At 50.0% G+C, this 17,247-nt stretch overlaps 1 protein-coding gene across 5 annotated transcripts in view; it reads left to right on the top strand.

Annotated features, from left to right (window-relative positions):
• The window catches only part of OTOF (otoferlin), a 97,430-nt gene that overhangs the window by 18,946 nt on the left and 61,237 nt on the right, over nt 1-17,247 (top strand). For all 5 annotated transcript variants that reach the window (XM_070512422.1, XM_070512423.1, XM_070512421.1 and 2 more), the window contains exon 3: nt 13,892-13,980. In XM_070512422.1, the coding sequence (XP_070368523.1) occupies nt 13,892-13,980 (89 nt within the window). The remainder of the gene's footprint in view (nt 1-13,891; nt 13,981-17,247) is intronic.

Here is a 17,247-nt window from a genome sequence, read left to right on the forward strand (position 1 = left end):
GATTTTTTGGTTGATTATTGCTGGCACAGAGAAATGCTTTCATTTTCTTTATGTCTGTCTTTTATCTGGAAACCTTGTGGAACTCTCTTATTGGTTTTAGTAGTTTGTCTACTGATTCTGTTTTTCTTATGTATACAATAGTATTATCTACAAAAAGAAGTGTTTTATCTCTTCCTTTCCAATTTTATCACCTTACTTCTTTATCTTTCCATAAAGCGTTGGCCATGATTGCTAGTTTTATCTTAGACAGTAATGGTGATGGTGGGCATCCTTTCCGTGTTTCCAACATTAAAGAGAATAAGTGCATCTAAAGTTTTGTCATCAAATATAATGTTGTAATAAGATCTTACTATTTAACCTTGTCTTACTAGTTTATTAGGACTTTTTATTATAAAAGGTTGTTGAACTTTATCAAAAGCTTTTCTGGAATTAATTTAGACAATCATAATTTTCTCTGAGTATTTCATTATGTACTACTTTTAACACACTGTTAAAATATTTTATTTAAGATTTACGCAATTATGTTCATAAAATTTTCTGAACTAAAATTTTCTGGAACAACATGCATAAGGTAGGAATTTACTCTTCCTTGACATTTTGGAAGAATGGATTGTAAAAACCTCTAAGACTGGACAGTTTGGGGAGGGAACTTTCTGACTCCCTTTTTAATTTCTCTGTCTTCTTGCAGCCATTTTTTATATTTTTCTAGGCATTTTTACATTTCATCTAGGTTTTCAAATTTATTAGCTCATGTTTTGTTTGTATGTTTGTTTGTTTAAAGATTTTATTTTTTCCTGTTTCTCCCCAAAGCGTCCCAGTACATAGTTGTATATTCTAGTTGTGAGTGCCTCTGGTTGTGCCATGTGGGATGCTGCCTCAGCATGGCCTGATGAGTGATGCCATGTCCACGGTCAGGATCCGAACCGGCAAAACCCTGGGCCACTGAAGCAGAGTGTGTGAGCTTAACCACTTGGCCACGGGGCCAGCCCCTAGCTCATGTTTGATCATAATGTTTTAAAATTATTTTTAAATCTTTCTTGAGCCTATAGTTATTTCCCCCTTTTTATTCTATATTTCCTTTATTTGTATATTCTCTGTGCTTTTCTTAGTCAGTCTTGCTAAAGATCTGTTTATCATATTAATCTTTATAAAGAGCCAGCTTCTGGCTTCGTTAATCTCCCCTGTGTTCTCCATTTCATTGATTTCTGCCCTTTTCTTAATTATTGCCCTTCTCTCTGTTTATTTTATTTTGCTCTGTAGCTCTTTTCCCAACTTCTTGAGCTGAGTGTTAAGCCTGTTATTTTTAACTTTTCTTGGTTCTTAATAAATGTATTCAAAGCTATAACTTTTGCTGTAATACAGTTTTAACGGTCTCCTACAAAATTTTGTATGTAGTATTTTCATTATTATTTAGTTTTAAACATTTCATATATTTCTGTATAATTTCCTTTTAAACCCGAGTTATATAGTGTGTTATTTAGTTTCCAAATATATATGACTTTTTTAGCTCCTTATTTTATTCATTCCTAGTTTTATTGCACTATGATCAAAGAACGTAGTCATATGATATTGATCCTATGAAATTTATTGAGACTTCTATTATGGCCTAATTCATGGTCATAAATGCTCCCTTCATTTAATAGGAATGTGTTCAGTGTAGGCTTCTATATATAGCACAATATAAGTTCAAGCTTATATTATATAAGCTAAGCTTATTAGTTATATTATTCAGTTCCTTGAATTTTCTGCTTATTTTTCTCTGCTTGATCTATCATTTTCAAAAATGGTTGCAATAAAATCTACTACTGCAATTGTTGATTTATATATTTCTCCCTGCAGTTCTGTCAGTTGAGAGCTGATATGTTTTGAAACTGTTATTAGTAGTTGCCCATGTGTTCATAATGGCTATATCTTCTCATCTATTTTTCCTTTTACCAGCATTTAATATCCTTCTTTGTCTCTTATAATGTTTTTTGCATTATTCTATTTTGTCAGATATCAAGATTGCTATCTCAGCTAATTTTGGTTCGTTTGTCTGGTATATCTTTTTCGATCTTTTTATCTTCTTGGCATATCTTTTTATTTTCAATATTTCTGTGTTTTTAAATTCTAGTGTATCTTCTTAGGGCATGTATTATTAGATCTTATTTTCTTACCCAATATGAGAATCTCTGGTTTCAATTGATTAATTTTATCCATTTACATCAATTGTAGTTGCTATTATTATAAGGCTTATTTCTACCACCATCTTATTTTATATATTCCATTTACTGTGTTTTGTTTGTTTCTTTTTCTCCTTTCCACCCTTCTATTGGGTAGATGGGGTTTTCTTCTGTTAGTTGAAAAGTTATACATTCTATTTTTATTTTCAAGGTAGTCACCATTACTCAAGCTTGTGTATCCCTATTGATAGCTTAAAAACAAATCAATAATTATAGTTTCCCCCATCATGAGAGGTACTTTAATACACTCTCATGCCTCTTTGATTTCCCCCACTTCAGTCCATACCCTCATGCTGATATTATCTGGATTCAGATTTTAATTCTAGGTTTTTATGAATGTGTGTTCTTTTATTCTTTATTTGTCCTAGGCTTCTTTTTTCTTTTTTAAGACAGCAATAGTCTTTACCAAGATATGTGATCACTTGTACTTCTCGTATCTCTTGATCCATCTCTTGGACTTGTTTTTCTTCTTGAGTACTTCCTCCAAAAGTTTTTAATTTGGATCTTTGTGTAGCAAACCTTCTAAAGCTTTGTAAATCTGAGAATATTTTTCTTATTTCTTCAAATTTGAATGAGAGTTTTATCAGATGTAAAATTCTAGGTTCAAAGTTCTTTCCTTCACAGCTTCAAAAATAGCATTCCCATAGGGCTGGCCCAGCGGTTAGGTGCGCACGTTCTGCTTCGGCGGCCCGGGGTTCGCCAGTTTGGATCCCAGGTGAGGACATGGCACCGCTTGGCAAGCCATGCTGTGGCAGGCATCCCACATATAAAGTAGAGGAAGATGGGCATGGATGTTAGCCCAGGGCCAGTCTTCCTCAGCAAAAAGTGGAGGATTGGCGGCAGATGTTAGCTCAGGGTTAATCTTCCTCAAAAAAATAAAATAAAATAAAATATCATTCCCCATTGCTGTTGAGAAAACTGATGGCCATCTGATCCTTGTGACTTTGTGGGTGATCTGTTCTTTCTCTCTTGGGAAAAAGTATAATTCTTTTATCTTTGATATTCTTAAATTTTATTATGTGTCTAATTGTGGGTTTCCTTATCTTTCCTGCTTTGCTCTATTTTTGTGAGCTCTTTCAAATCTAAAACCTTTCATCTTTCATTTATTATAGAAAATTCTGTCTCCATTATTTTTTTCAAATATCCCTTCCATTCAGTTTTTATATAGTTGTCTCCTCAGCAACTCCTATTATCAGAGGTCAATACTTCTACTTCTAGCTGCTGTTTCTTAGCTTTTATATTTTTTGTCTTTCAATCCTTTCCTGCTGTCTTCTGGGGGAGTTCTTCAAATCAGTCTTCCAAATTTACTAATGTGTTCTTCTTTGATGATTCCTTGTCTTCGTTTCACACTGCTCACATATTTCTTCATGGTCCATTTGTTCTAATGAGCCTGCTGCAGTTGGTGTGTACTGCTCAGTGTGTTGTCTTGCTTTTATAGGAGATGTCCTCTCCAAGTGTCTCTTTACTTTGCCCTGTTCAAGCTCCCCTGGTATCATCTCCTCTGTCTGGTAGCGAGTATTGAGGAAGCATCAAAGAGGGGGCTGTGTCAGTCCCTGGGGGTTGAAGGGCAGGCATGAGCACCTGGAGACCCCAGTCACCGTAGAAACAGAGTCAGGGTCTCATCTCTGAGACTTTAAGGAGAAACATGGTTGACAGAAGGCAGTCTAAATTTTTAACAATGAGCTCTGGGGGTTCAGTGAGAGAAGGTGTGAGCAGCTGGCCTATCAATACCTATTCTCATCCATCCTCATCCCAGTAGGGTAGTTGTCACGATTTTATCAGTAAAGGAGCAGACAACGATTGCCCCAAGGTAACGCCAGGAAGAGGTAAGAGGGGAATTTCCAAAGATTTGCTCCAACCTATTCTCCTACTTCCACTGCCACTCACCCCTTGCCCAAGCTGGGCAGCCTCATCCTCCCCACCCACATATCAGCACAAACAGCTTTTGGTCTCTCTGGGTTTCTCACATTCATTTGTCTGTTACTTCCTGGAATTCATGTTTCCCTTTTGCTTCTGTCGTTTTTCCAGAGTTGACTTTGGGGTGAGAACCAGCAGTCCTAAGTCACCATCTTGGCACGAGGCTTTGCTGTGACCCCCAGAATAGCTAACCCCTTCTTTTCTGGGCTTTGCCTCTCACATCTGACTCTGTATGGGCTGAGAAGGGCCTCATGGCAGACTGTTCCCTTTGAAACTGGCATTCGGATAAGCAGCTGCCTGGCTGAGGGGCCACCCAGAACCTCTGTCTCCTCCTCACCCTGGGCCCGTCCCACACAGTACAGTTGCTTCTGTAGGCCCAGAGCTGCAGGCACAGGGGAGTGAGGCCTCTACCTTCTCACCTGGGCTCAGGAGAAACCATTGGCCCTCACAGCCCCCAGGCTGTGCCCTCCCCAAGGACAGTTCTGTTCTTGCCTTCTCCCTCTCCTGGCTGTGTGATTTTTGGTCTCAGTTTCTAAGCCTTAGTGACCACATTTGTCAAGTGGGACTGATGATGGGTATGAAGTCTCTTTGTAAAATGATGAACAAAATGAGGGAAATTGTGCCGGTGGAAACTTTGCTGCAAACTAAGGCAGCTGTCTTGGCCTGAGGCTTGCCCACTGCACAGCCTGCTGCTCCCTTCCGCTCCTCATTTCCCCAGTCAGGGTCTGAGAGGAGGGGCTGCTTGGGTAAAGATGCAGGCAGCCTGGCCCAGTCTTTCAGGGTCCTACCTCTCTGGCCCTCTGCCCTCCATTGGCCAGGCAGAGCGTCCGACTCCCTCCTTCCCACCAGGTCTCCCAGGGGAGATGTCCACCCAGGCCTCCAGCCAGTAAGCAACCTGATGCCCCTTCCAAGGGCACTGCCACCCCTTTCCATTAACTGCACCCTGGGACACCTGAGCCACAGGTATACATGACATTCAAAGTTAATCACCTTGTCCTTCCTCTTCCCAATGCCACCCAGCACGGGGCAGGTGGAGAGTCAGTCCCGCTGGCCCCAGCACAGGACCACATTCTGAGAACCTCATGTATGCCAGGCCTGAGGTAGAGAGACCCCAGAGGGAGAAGCAGGCTCGACACCACACGAGGATCCATGCAGGAACTGGGACATGGGGCATGTTGTGGGTCCATGTGGAGAGATCAAGGAGGAGGCGGGAGCCAGGGAGTTATGAGAAGAGGCATGTGGCAGGATCAGAGGGCAGCCAAGAATGGGGAAAAGTGATTCTCACCTGGGAAATTTCTCTGCCTGTGGGCAGGCAGGGAAGTTTCTGCTTGTCACAATGGGGACCCACTGGCACTTAGTGGAATGGAGGCAAGGATGCTAAATGACTTGCAGTGCTCAGGCCCTCCCACACTCCAGAGACCTGCCCATCACTTCCTCCCGGGCAGCCCCGTCAGAAGATGATGACAGCAGCTTCCAGCAGCAGCATGTGCTGCTTCCTGAGCAAGTCCTCTCCATCCAATGTCCACAGCAAACTACAGGTGATGAAACTCAGGCTCAGGGAGTATGTGTCCTTCCCAAGGCGACAGCTCTGTGTGTGGTAAAGCCAGGGTTCCAAGTCCATGCTTAGACTAGATTCTAAGGCCCCTCTGGATGTAGCAGCAGATAGCTGCTCCTGGGCTTGACTCCCACCACCCTTGCAAGGCCTTGTTGGGGTCTTTTCATGCCCCCTGCCTCCATTTCTCCCTCTGAGAAGTGGCCCACAGCCTGGCTGCCACTGGTCAGCGGGGCACACCCCACAAAGCAGGGGAGGCAACCCCTCAGCCCCTGCTCGGGGAGGGCCCAGGGGTCTCCCCAAAGAGAGGCTGGGACTACGCCCATGCTTACATCCATCTCCCCACACTCGGGGGACAAGCCCTAACCTTCCCTGGCTGGCTCCTACAAGAACCAGCCTGAAGGTGGTTCCAGAACAAGCTTGGAAAAGGAAACTCAGCTGCCCCTTGCAAAACCTCCAAAGCCCTCTTGGCTTCCCAGAAAGTCTGTTTTCTGACCCTTACTGTGTCCAGGGCCTTCAGAAGCCAGCTCAGTGAGGTACAAAGCGCATTGGCCCAGGAGTCACGAGACCCGAGCTACAGTCCTCACTGAGGTACTGACAAACTCTGTAACCTTGGGATGGCCACTCAGCCCCTCTGGGCCTCAGATTCCCCTGCTGTAAAATGGGGACATACTCCTTGCTCTGCCTGCCTTACAGAACAGTTTCATGGCTGAAAAATGAAATAAAGGACAAGAAAACAAATGTCTCTCCTCTACTCAGACAAGGTTGAGGGGGCCGCAGCAGGCCAGGCTGAGGAACCTGAGTGAGGAGGAGGTGGCCGTGGAAGAAAGACTATGCTCGGACAACAATGGGTGGAAACGGAGCCTGGACATGGTGTCTCCTTTCCCAGAGGCTGGAACCTGAGATCCTGCATTTAAACTACTCTGGAGAAGCGACACACACACACACACACACACACACACGCAGCCTTTGTGCCAGGCCAGCAGCCAGCAGAGGACCCTGCCCTGGGGGAATGGTAATGGCCATACCCATACCACCTCAAATCCTTTTGCTTTAGCTCTAAGCCAGGCCCTATGTGGACAAGATGCCACTGGGAGAGGCCAGAATAGCAACAGTACTCGTAGGAATAATGAAAAGATGACTGCTATTTACTAAGCACTTAGTATACGGCAAGACCGGGGGCCGAGAGCTTTACACTGTGTTACAACACTGCCACTCACTGGGTTGGTATCATCCCAGGTGATAAGTAGCCACATCAGGATTTGAACCCAAGTCTATCAGATTCCAGAGCCTATGGCCACTTGCAAAGTGGACAAGGCCCGGTCCTGCCCTCAAGAGCTTCAGTCCAGCCAGGAGAGGGACCCAGTACAGACAATGATGGACTATGGGCCTTCTGGGTCCAGAGGAGGGAGAGGTCATCAGCCTAGGGGGTGGAGGGTCAGGGGGACCTGTCTCATGTGCCCACTTTGCTTGTTTCTGGAAGTCATGGGCTGTGAGCTCCACGAGGCCAGGAATATACCTGTCTGGTTCATCACTGTCCTGGAACCCAATGGAGGGCTCAGGGAATATTGCTGAAAGGAAAAGAAAAAAGTGGTTCCCAAGACAGTCTCTTTCCATTGCACCCTAAAGTTTTGCAGCACATCCTAAATTTTTCTTCCAAAATGTAGAGGGCTGTCCCTTTAAGGACGTTGTCGTGCTGATTTAGGATGGTTCCAGACCCAATCGATGAAGCCCAGAACTATCCAGGTCACTCTCCAGCCTGCATCAGGGAAACCTTTCCATGGAGTCCTAGATCACCGTAGCCGATAAGATACAGAACTCCGCCGCCCTGGCCGCCACCACCAGGTCACAGCCAAGCCTGGAGCTGGTGAACTGGGTCACTGCTCCACACTCCCAGGGCTCCTGAGACCCCACCACATTCCTCTTCCCTGCCCCTAATCCTAATGCCAGCTGCCTTACTTCTGTCAACATTCCTATGACAGGCTGTGATTTCAGATCTGCATCTGTCTCCAAAACTGTCCAGGTGCTCCCACAGGACTGAGGGACTCCAGAACTCCCACCCCTGCATCCCCACATTGCCCACAGTGCCATGCACAGAGCCTGGCATAAGAAGGTGCTCAGCAAACGTTTGACCCTGAGCGGGGCTTGCTGGCTCATGACATCTTGAGTAGCAATGTTCGGCTTACCTACTATCTGAGGCCCCCGGAGGTTTTGGAGGCTGATATGGAGTGGAATCTTAGAAGTGAGGGTTTCCTTGGCTCAGACTCCAGGCCACCAATTTTCAGGGCACCTCCAGAAATAGAAGGCACAACCCTCAGCTGGTGTGCCACAGGAAGAGAGTCATGCTGCCTCAGGCTGGAGAGAGGCCCTCTGTCCCCAGAAGCCCCCTACAGTCCCTGCAGTGTCTGTCCCCAGGAATGCCAGGCCTTGCCCCAGCTCCTATAACTAGCAGCAGCACAATAAGAATCATTATGATACCCTGCTACCTGAACCAGGCTCTTTTCCTGGGCCAGGCTCTGCGCTAAGTGCTTCCCCAGCCTCACAAGAACCCCAAGAGGTAGTACTGTGACCATCACCCTCACTTTACAGAGGAGGAAGCTGTATGGAGGTGGGAACTGGCCTGCCAAGCTCACACGGCCAGCATGGAGCAGCACTGCTATCCAGGCAGCCAGTTGAGCCCTATTTGTTGAGTACCTACTATAGAGGGGCCAGGTCTGTGCCACGCACAGGGGGACTTCAGTGAACGAGACAAGACTGGGCCTGTCGGCTCTGCTCAGGCTGTGAACTGCCGAGAGCAACAGCCACGCTGTCCCTGGAGTTCTTGGGGCAACAGGAAGGAGAGGGAGCAGAGGGCAAGGGCCCGGGCATGGAGCCCAGCTCTGGCACTGACAACAAGCATTCTGTGACATGAGTCTGGCTCTTAGAGGTACAGACAGCACAGAGGAATGCCACAGTTATCTAGTGTAACAAACCTCCCCAAAACTCAGGGACTAGTTATCAACATGGTAGTGTTTCTCTCTGTGAGTTGGCTGGGCTCAGCTGGGCAGTTCTTCTGCTCCACATGGTGTCACCTGCTTCCAGATGGGGTCTGGCTCTGATCTCAACTACTAAGCTGTATTACCACTTACGAGCTGAATTACTTTGGCAAATCCTCTCTGAGCTTCAGTTTCCTCATCTGTCAAGTGGGGATTAAATTCTATAATGTATGGAAAGCATGTATCCAGTGCCCGGTACATGGTCAGCACTCAATAAATAAATGTTTTTGTTGCTGACAACCTAGAAGGATGGTCAGAGTCACAGACCATCCCCCACCCCCCCCCCCCCCCGAGATTCGGCCTCAGCTAATCTGCCTGGCTTCAGGAGAGGGTCCAGTGTAGTGGATTAAGCTCTGAGCTAAGCATCCAGAAACTTGAGTTCGAATCCTGCCTCTGCCACAATCAGCTGTGTTCCCTGGGACAACTCTCACACCCTCCACTTCCCCACATGTAAAAGCAGCACACTTCGGCCATGTTGCTGTGGGCCTTGGTTATCAGGGAAAAGTGCTCAGAGAAGTACCTCGTTATACCCAGATGCGCTCCCCGTGTTCTGAGTGGGCATGGACAGGCCCGGGAGCTCCTGAGCCCCAAAACCTCCCCTCTGGTCTTGCTACGTTCTCTGCGCATGTGGGTACCTATCACCCCAACCGGCAGAAAGGAAGTCACAGCAAAAATGAGGGGACAATGAGGGTAAAGTTTTTTCTGGTAAAAGAGAAATAGGAAACTAACAGGCTGAGGCAGAAGAGGTGGCCAGAAAGTGAGAGAGGGGGAGGGAGAGGAGGCGGAAGGTCAGGGAGGCAAGGGCATCAGCCACAGAAAAAAGAAAGCAAGCCGTGCCTCCGGTTTCTGCAGTGTTGTGTCGCTTATAAAGTCCTGACACCCGTGTGACCTCATCTGGTTCTCTCAACAAGCTGTGAGGTAGACTTTGTCACTCCCACTTTGCAGATGAGGAAGCGCAGGCACGGGAGAGTGACATAGTGGCCTCCAGTCACAAAGCTAACTGGTGGCCAAGCCAGGGCAAACGCTCTTAGTCGTCAGAAGAGCTAAGAGAAGTGACCAGTGAAAGGAGACCCTTCCTGCCGTGCTCACTGCTGTTCCAGAGCTCTGTAGATGTTTGCGGAAGGAAGGGGCAGCAGTGGCGGTAGGGCTGGAAATGCGGCGTGGGCAACAGACAGAGGGGCTTTGGGGGCTAGGAAAGGGGGCCCTGACCTTGGAGAGGTAAAAATAGAGGAACTAGCCAAGGAAAATTCAGACCAAACCAAAGCCCAGGCCTCAGCTTCTAAGGAGGCCAAGTGGAAGTAGCAAAGAGCAGCCCTGGGCCCCAAGTCCCCTCCTCAAGTCTCTTCCCTTGAGCTGGAGGCTGGTTGTGCATTAGAAGCCCTGCAGGGCCCACCCCCTGTGGGAGGGGCGAGATGAGCAGGTCAGGGTGGGGGTGCTGTGCTGTGCTTTCCTGGGAGGGTCTTTCCCTTGAGCAAAGACTGGGCCGCCCGGGGAATGGCCTGGGAGCTCTTACCACACTGACCCCACCTGCACCCCCCCAGGCTCAGTTCAGTCAGTCTCAAATGCAGGGGACTGTCAAAAGCTTCCAGAGGTGATTCTAATGTGCTGCCAGGATTGAGAACCACTCAGAGACAGTGACAGAGTAACAGACAGAGACAGAGACAGAGTGACAGACAGAAACAGTGACAGAGACAGTGATAGAATGACAGAGACAGAGAGTGACAGAGAGACAGAGAGTGACAGAGACAGAGTGACAGAAAGAGAGAAACAGAATGACAGACAGAGACAGAGTGACAGAGACAGTGACGGACAGAAAGACAGAGACAGAGTGACAGAGAGAGTGACAGAGACAGTGACAGAGAAAGACAGTGACAGAGACTGAAAAACCTGGTGTCAGATTAAAGTGGCCATGAGGAGAAGAGTGCAGAGAGAGAAGGGAGACAGATGGGGAGAGTGCGGTGGGGTGGCACATCACGAAGGTGGGGGCGGGTGGAAGAGAGATGAGAGGGAGGAAGTCCTGAGGGAGTCAGAGATGAAAGAAGCTGCCAGGTCAGGCTGTCCCTCCCCTCCCCTCACCGAGGGCCTCTGAGGCGGCTGCAGTCTGGCATCCACAGTCCTGCCACCCCGACCGGCTCTCACATTTGCTTCCTCATGTTCCCTCTACCCAAGGCTCCTTGCCGGAAACGCTAAATGTGTTTCTGAAAAGTTCTCGAAAGGGCGCCCCAAGCCTTACGGCCACGTCTGCTTCCTGTGGGGTCTCATCTCTGGTCAGGGCTCCCCGAGGCACCCCTCCCCAGCCCTCCCTGACTCCCCTCCTCTCTCCTCAGCAAATGGGCCCACAGCTACAGCCTTCTTATTCCAGTGGACTCCTTCTTCCTGGTGGCCCTTGTGACCCCATGAATTGTACCCCAATCACTTGGCAAGGCAGCACCTTGTGATGGGCCAGCAGGAGTCACAAGCAGCTTCCTTCCCTGGGTCTCTTTTCCTCGAAATGACTTCCGCTGTTCCTTTGTGTTCACCTAATTAATGTCACTGTTCAACTCCCTCTTCCTCTAATGATGCCATTTCCACAGTCACTTCCTTTTTCTCCTAATTTCTCTCTCCTTCTCAGCCAAAATCCTACCCACAGACCCTCAGGTGGATCAAACACCCCTGCCACCTTCATCCCAAGAAAACCGAAATTTTGGTGGCTCCCCCAGCTCTCTCGCCTCAGCAACTGCCTCAGCAACGTGGCTAATGAGTTGGGCCTTCCTGAGCTGGTTTATTTCCCTGCAGCCCAATAAAATCAACTTCATTAGGAAAACCACACAGTCAGCTGAGCTGGAGCATCCAGACAGTGAGAGCAGGAGCTGCTTAATGAGGCCTGAGAAGATAGCTGGCTGCCGCTCTTCCGGGCCACCCTCTCCAGCCATTCTGCCTTGTCCAAGGCCTCCAAAGTCCTCCCCAGGCCCTGCTCAGAACCCTCCCCCTCCAGCCCAGGCCTCTCCCTCCTTCACCTGCCTGCTCCATGCACTGTCAGGGATGTCAGGGCCCTCCCCAACACTTGGCCAGGCCTGAAGAGAGGGGACATGAAGGCCATCTTCCAGAGACAAGCCCCGCCCACACTGGGCAGTGACCTGCCAGGCTGGCCCTGTGCCCCCCAAGTCCCCAGGCTCCAATCTGGGAGAAGGAAGCCCAGCTTTGAGGTGGCAGCCCTGCAGGGTGGGCTCCCAGAAGCTCCCAGAGCCTGCTCAGCCGCTAACAACAGAGTCTCTGAACCACGTTCCTCCTGAGCCCGAGTGTCCATGTCGATAGAAGAGAACACGTTCCCGACCTCTTGGGTTGCTGTAAAGACTAAATGAATTAATGCATCTAAAGCACTCAGGCCCTGCATAATGCACTGTTCTTTCTAAGAGGAAGCTGTTATTACTATTACTACTGTTATTTATTACTGGCCTGTTGAGCAGTCTGAATTTGGTGGGGTTTAAAAATGAAACTTTAGAAAGTCACTGCATTCCCCGTGCTCTGTCAAAATCCCCTGGATACCGTGTCGCACTGGCAGTCTGAGCAGACCTCAGAGCTCCCTGCTCATTTTCTGGTCATACTCAAAGTCCAGTCCAGAGGGTTTCCCACGCCAATCTGGCATCCTCTCCACACCTGATCTTCTCCCTTCTCTCAGGCTTGTGGTTCAAGACACGGAGTGGGACAGGGACCCCTGCTCAGGCCCTCCACATCCTCCTCCCCCTCCAGCTGAGGGTGGGGTACATGGTTTAATCCTTGGTCTCGCTATGACGTGGCCCCTCCTTGTGGTGTTGTGGCTTCTCTGGTGAACTCCAACCAGCCCGGAAGCCATCAGCATGGCAGACCTGCAAATGCTGGCTCCTGGGACACAGTGTGTGTGGGCTCTGTGGAGACCGAGCAGCCTGCCACACAGTATGGATTCCCAACCTAGGATACTCGGCCCCACCCCACCCCGGCTCCTGCGGCAGGCAGGCTCAAGCCTGACTACCCTTCGCAGCACCAGTTGGCCACAGAGCACACTTGACGCACCCAAGAGTGGCCCACCAGGCTCCTTCATGGCCGCTGTCCTTGTCCCATGATGCTCCGTGGGTCTCCTGCTCAGGGGACAGACTAGTCAGATGTCACTGGGTGGGAACTAGCATGCCAAGTTCCGCTTCCTGTGGGTGCCTCAACGTCTCTGAGCTATTCTCCCAGGAAAGTGCCACAAAAACACTGCACCTGGGATGTAAGTCTTTCCACCTTTCCCTTCCCCAGTCTTCCTTTAAATCCCAGGAAGCAGGAGGGCTGGGGTGATGGGTGGGGGCAGCAGGCCTTTGAGGAAGCCCCAAGGGAGGTGCCTGGCTCTGCCTGTTGGCAGCTGTCTTTACAGGATGGGGCGCCTTCAGGAAGAGGAAGCCACCGCACTGCATGGCACCTTTGGCCTCTGTTTTGGTCTCTCGTTGCCATTTCTAGGGCATCAGGCAAAATCCCACTCAGCTTCCTGTTCATCATTATTATTGATTCAATAAGGACGCCAAGACAGAAGCGGTGAGGGTAAATCTAGAAACGGTTGAGTTGGGGCCAGGCTGTCCCTCGTCTGTGTCCCTAATTCCACTAAACAGCTCGAGTCTGTCCCAGTGTGTTAACATTGCCAGTGTGAGGGGTGGTCTGGTGTGAATGTGGGCGCCAGGACCTCCCACGCAAAGCAGAGTTTGGACAGGTCACGTGATTCTGACAGGAGGCAGCTGGGAACTTACAACTCCACTCCGCACACAGCAAAAGCCAAGCTTACACCCCATGATCCTTGCTGTGCCCTGGAGCCCACCCCCCCTGGTGGCACCACCCCCTCACAAGTGCACCCCAGGACTTGGGAGGCTGCGGTGAGGCAGTGGACAGAGCACTGGACTGAGAGTCAGAAGTCCTGGTTAGTTCTAGGTTCTTCCACTTACTATATGACCTTGAGCAGGCCACTGGACTTCTCCGAGCGCCATCTTTGAAAGAGGAGCGGGCAACAATACCCACACTACAAGGTGGTGGTTGGAATTAAATGAGATTCCTGGTGTGAACTTTGTCCCTGTGGAGCGCTGGGCCAACATGAGGGGCCACCCTACCAGGAATGCCCCTCCCTCTCCCCACACCCTCCCTGTCACTCCCACCCGAGGCCACAGCTGTCCCTCTCTCCCTAGACCTTCCGGTGGCCAGTGGCCAGCAGCGTCGACAGCAACGAGATACTCGAGATTCAGATCTTCAACTACAGCAAAGTCTTCAGCAACAGGTAAGTGTGGGGTGGGGCCCAGAGGGGCCGGGGGCCGGCCCTGCTCCTTAGGCTGCCCTCTCCTTTGGGTTTAAAAGGGGGACCTGCACTCTCACCTGCCCTGCATTGACCTTCAACCGCCCCCCATTCCCTCATGTTGTCCTCAGAGTCCCCAGCCCTCCCAACCATTGTCAGCCAAGAGCACCCCACCGTCCCGTTCACCCCTTCTGTCCCCAGCCCCATCACAGCTCCCAGTGCCCCTCTTAAAGTCTCCCCCTTGCACCATGCTGGGTGACAGTTACCCAAGAGAGAAGTGAAAGTAATGGCTGATAACATCCTCCAATAGACCATTTGTAGCCTTGAGGGCAAACTTGCCAAGAGGCAGTTTGGTATGGTGGTTTAGGGCTCAGGCAAACCTGGTCTCTAGGAGTCAGTCATCTGGTGTGTGACCCTGGGCAGGTTACATACCTCTCTGAGTTCCATGTGTACTCATGTGTGAAAAAGATAAGTACTCACCTCAAAGGGAAGCTATAAGAAATCAATGAGATAGATGTTTGTTTGTTCATTCATTCATTCCCCATTCATTCATTACCAAGTGTCTTCTGTGTGTCCTGCACTGAACTAGGTGCTGAGGATAGCCCTACTCTCAGAGAGCTTACATTCCCCAATGAAGTGCACCTACCACGTGAGCACTATTGCTGCTAGGGGTTCAGTAAGAGCAGTTCCCATCCTTCTTTCTGGGTGACAAGCAGAATTCAGAATGATTTGAACAGTCTAGAATGGTGGCTAAATATAAGAAATGTAAAGTCCTGTCTTGGGTTACAAAATCAGTTGCCCTTATACAAGCTGGGGGGCGGGGGGGGGGGAGGCGTGGCTGAAAAGCAACCTGCCCAAAAAGGGGGTTTACTCTCACTGAGAGCTCAGTATGACTCAACAAGGGAGGAGACTACAAACAGAAGAAAAGCTGGCCTAATCGCAGGTCATATTAATAGAAATAGAGCAATCACAGCAGGAGAGGCAAGGGTTCCACTATCCTCGTGCTGCTTGGAGAGAACACCTGCAGACACCACCTTGTTGTTGCCAGACACTGCCTTGTTGTTAAAGGGACTTTAAATCTCACCTTATGACAAGAGGATGAGAACCTGGAGAAGAAAATCATAGAGGACATGTTCATCCATCCACCCATCCATCCATCCATCTGTCCATCCATCCACCCACCCACCCACCCACTCATCCATCCATCCATCTACCCATCCACCCATCCATCCATCCATCCATCCATCTACCCATCCACCCATCCATCCATCCACTCTTCCAGTCACTCATCAAACATTTACTGAGCAAATCCTCTGTACCAGGCAGACACTGTGCTAGTCACTGGAGATACTAAGCTGAGGGATTAAGTCACCCTCCCTGCATCCCAAGAAGGTTTCCTGCCATGTGGAAGAGGAAAGAGAGATGTGCGCCTAGAACCAGGACCAGGACCAGGCTACATTGCTAGAAGAGAGCAGACGGCTAGAAGATGGACAGAGATCTCCAACCAATGAGCTGTCTTGGGAAGTAGTGAGCTCCCTGTGCTGCGCGAAGCTGAGCAGAGAGTGGACCACAATGTTGTAGAGGCGATTTCTGAATCAGGACAAGCTGAACTACATGGGCTCCCAGGATTCTGCCATTTTTAGTGGGAGCCCACAAGATCTCAGCTGAGCGTGCAGTGTGGTCGTTTCAGGCCTGCTGGCAGGGCCACAGGGGAAGATGTTTAGGGCAGAGAGGCCTCCCTTTGGCCTCTCAGGGTATCACGTCATTCAGGCAGCTGCCTCTGACACCCGCAAGAAGAGCTGGTGAAACACCCGGCCAGGAGCCCCCAAAATAGAGCACAACCTTCTTCCCTGGGGTGAGAGACTGGGTGACCTGTGAGGACAGGAGAAACAGGAACAGGAGAAGGGCCACACACAGACCAAAGTGGATGTGGAAGAGGAAGCAGAATCACAAGCTGAGAGCCAGGAAGGGCATCCAGACACCCTAGCAGGGACCCATACATAGGGGTCAGAGCAGCCAGGAGCATTAGAGCTCAGCCAGTGCAAGCCTCACTGTGCGGATGGGGAAACTGAGTCTCTGAGACGGTACGGAGCCACGTGGGCAGACAGTGGTGGGGCTGGGGCTGGGGTGGATGTCTTCTTCCTCACCTTCCTGATCCTCCAACTCGCAGGGTGTGTGAGCAGTGAGGGTAGAAACCAAGCACACGGAAGAGACTGGTAAATTGTTTATGATGAAATCTGCTGGACCAATCACTGAAATGCTAGGAACCCTTGAAAACATCAAAACTCCTGCTATAAACAAATCAGAAGTGTTTGAGAAATTGGCAACCATAACAGCGAATATGCTGAAATTTAAGCCTTCCGTTAGTTGTTCTAAAATGCCAACAAGAGGGAGACAGAAGGGGAGAGTTTCTCTCCTGATTCTCCTCTTCTTCCTCTCTCCTCACCTCCCCTGCCCCAACCCAAGGGAAGGCAGGAAACCCCCCAAGGGGAGGCCTGGGCCTGGTGGGAGAGTGTCCCGCCAGCCCCTCGGAAGCCTGAAGAATGTCCAGGGCGCTGCTGGCTGCAGAGCTGGGGTGGGGAGATGGACTGGCCGTCTTGAGGGGCGCACGGGGCCCATCCTGACACAGGCCAGCTTGAGGGGTCGGAGTGGGAGGGCGGGGTGCTTGGAGGCAGGTGGGGCTCAGGTCTCCCCACCCTGGAATCAGGGCTCTGTTTCCCAGAGCCAAAGAAAAGGCCCACCTGGTGTTTGCCCGAATAAGGGCAGAGGGGCTGTGAATGTGACAGCCCTCTGTCCCCACTGTGGCCCAGTTCAGTCACCAGGCTTCTTCTCATGGGTCAGCTGAGCTGAGGGGAAGCCTGCAGGGTGTGCACTGGACTTACCAACCAGCGAAGCCACACCCGCTGCTGGGCACCTGGCAGGCCCCTCAGTACCTTGTGGATGAGTGAATGAAAAAATGCCCCGTGGGGTCAGGAGGCAGAGGGTGTACAGGGTGGGAGGGTCTGGGGGCAGGAATCAGAGTGGCCCTTCTTCTCTGAAGAGTCCAGGACACCCCAGGGTGAGAGCCAAGTCATGTGACCGATGCATTTGGGGAAAGCGAGGTAAAGGAGGCTGGTGTGAGAAAAGGACGCCTATGGGCCTCCTCCCATCACAAGCCATCGCAGAGACACGGACTTGTCCTTGAAGCAGAAGGCAGCTTGGAAACTGGCCCCTCACCCAGTGGTTCTAGGGGCTGCCGGGAGGAAGAGACCC

This window comes from Equus asinus, chromosome 6 (genome assembly GCF_041296235.1).
Source record: "Equus asinus isolate D_3611 breed Donkey chromosome 6, EquAss-T2T_v2, whole genome shotgun sequence".
In the NCBI taxonomy this organism is placed as follows: Eukaryota; Metazoa; Chordata; class Mammalia; order Perissodactyla; family Equidae; genus Equus; species Equus asinus.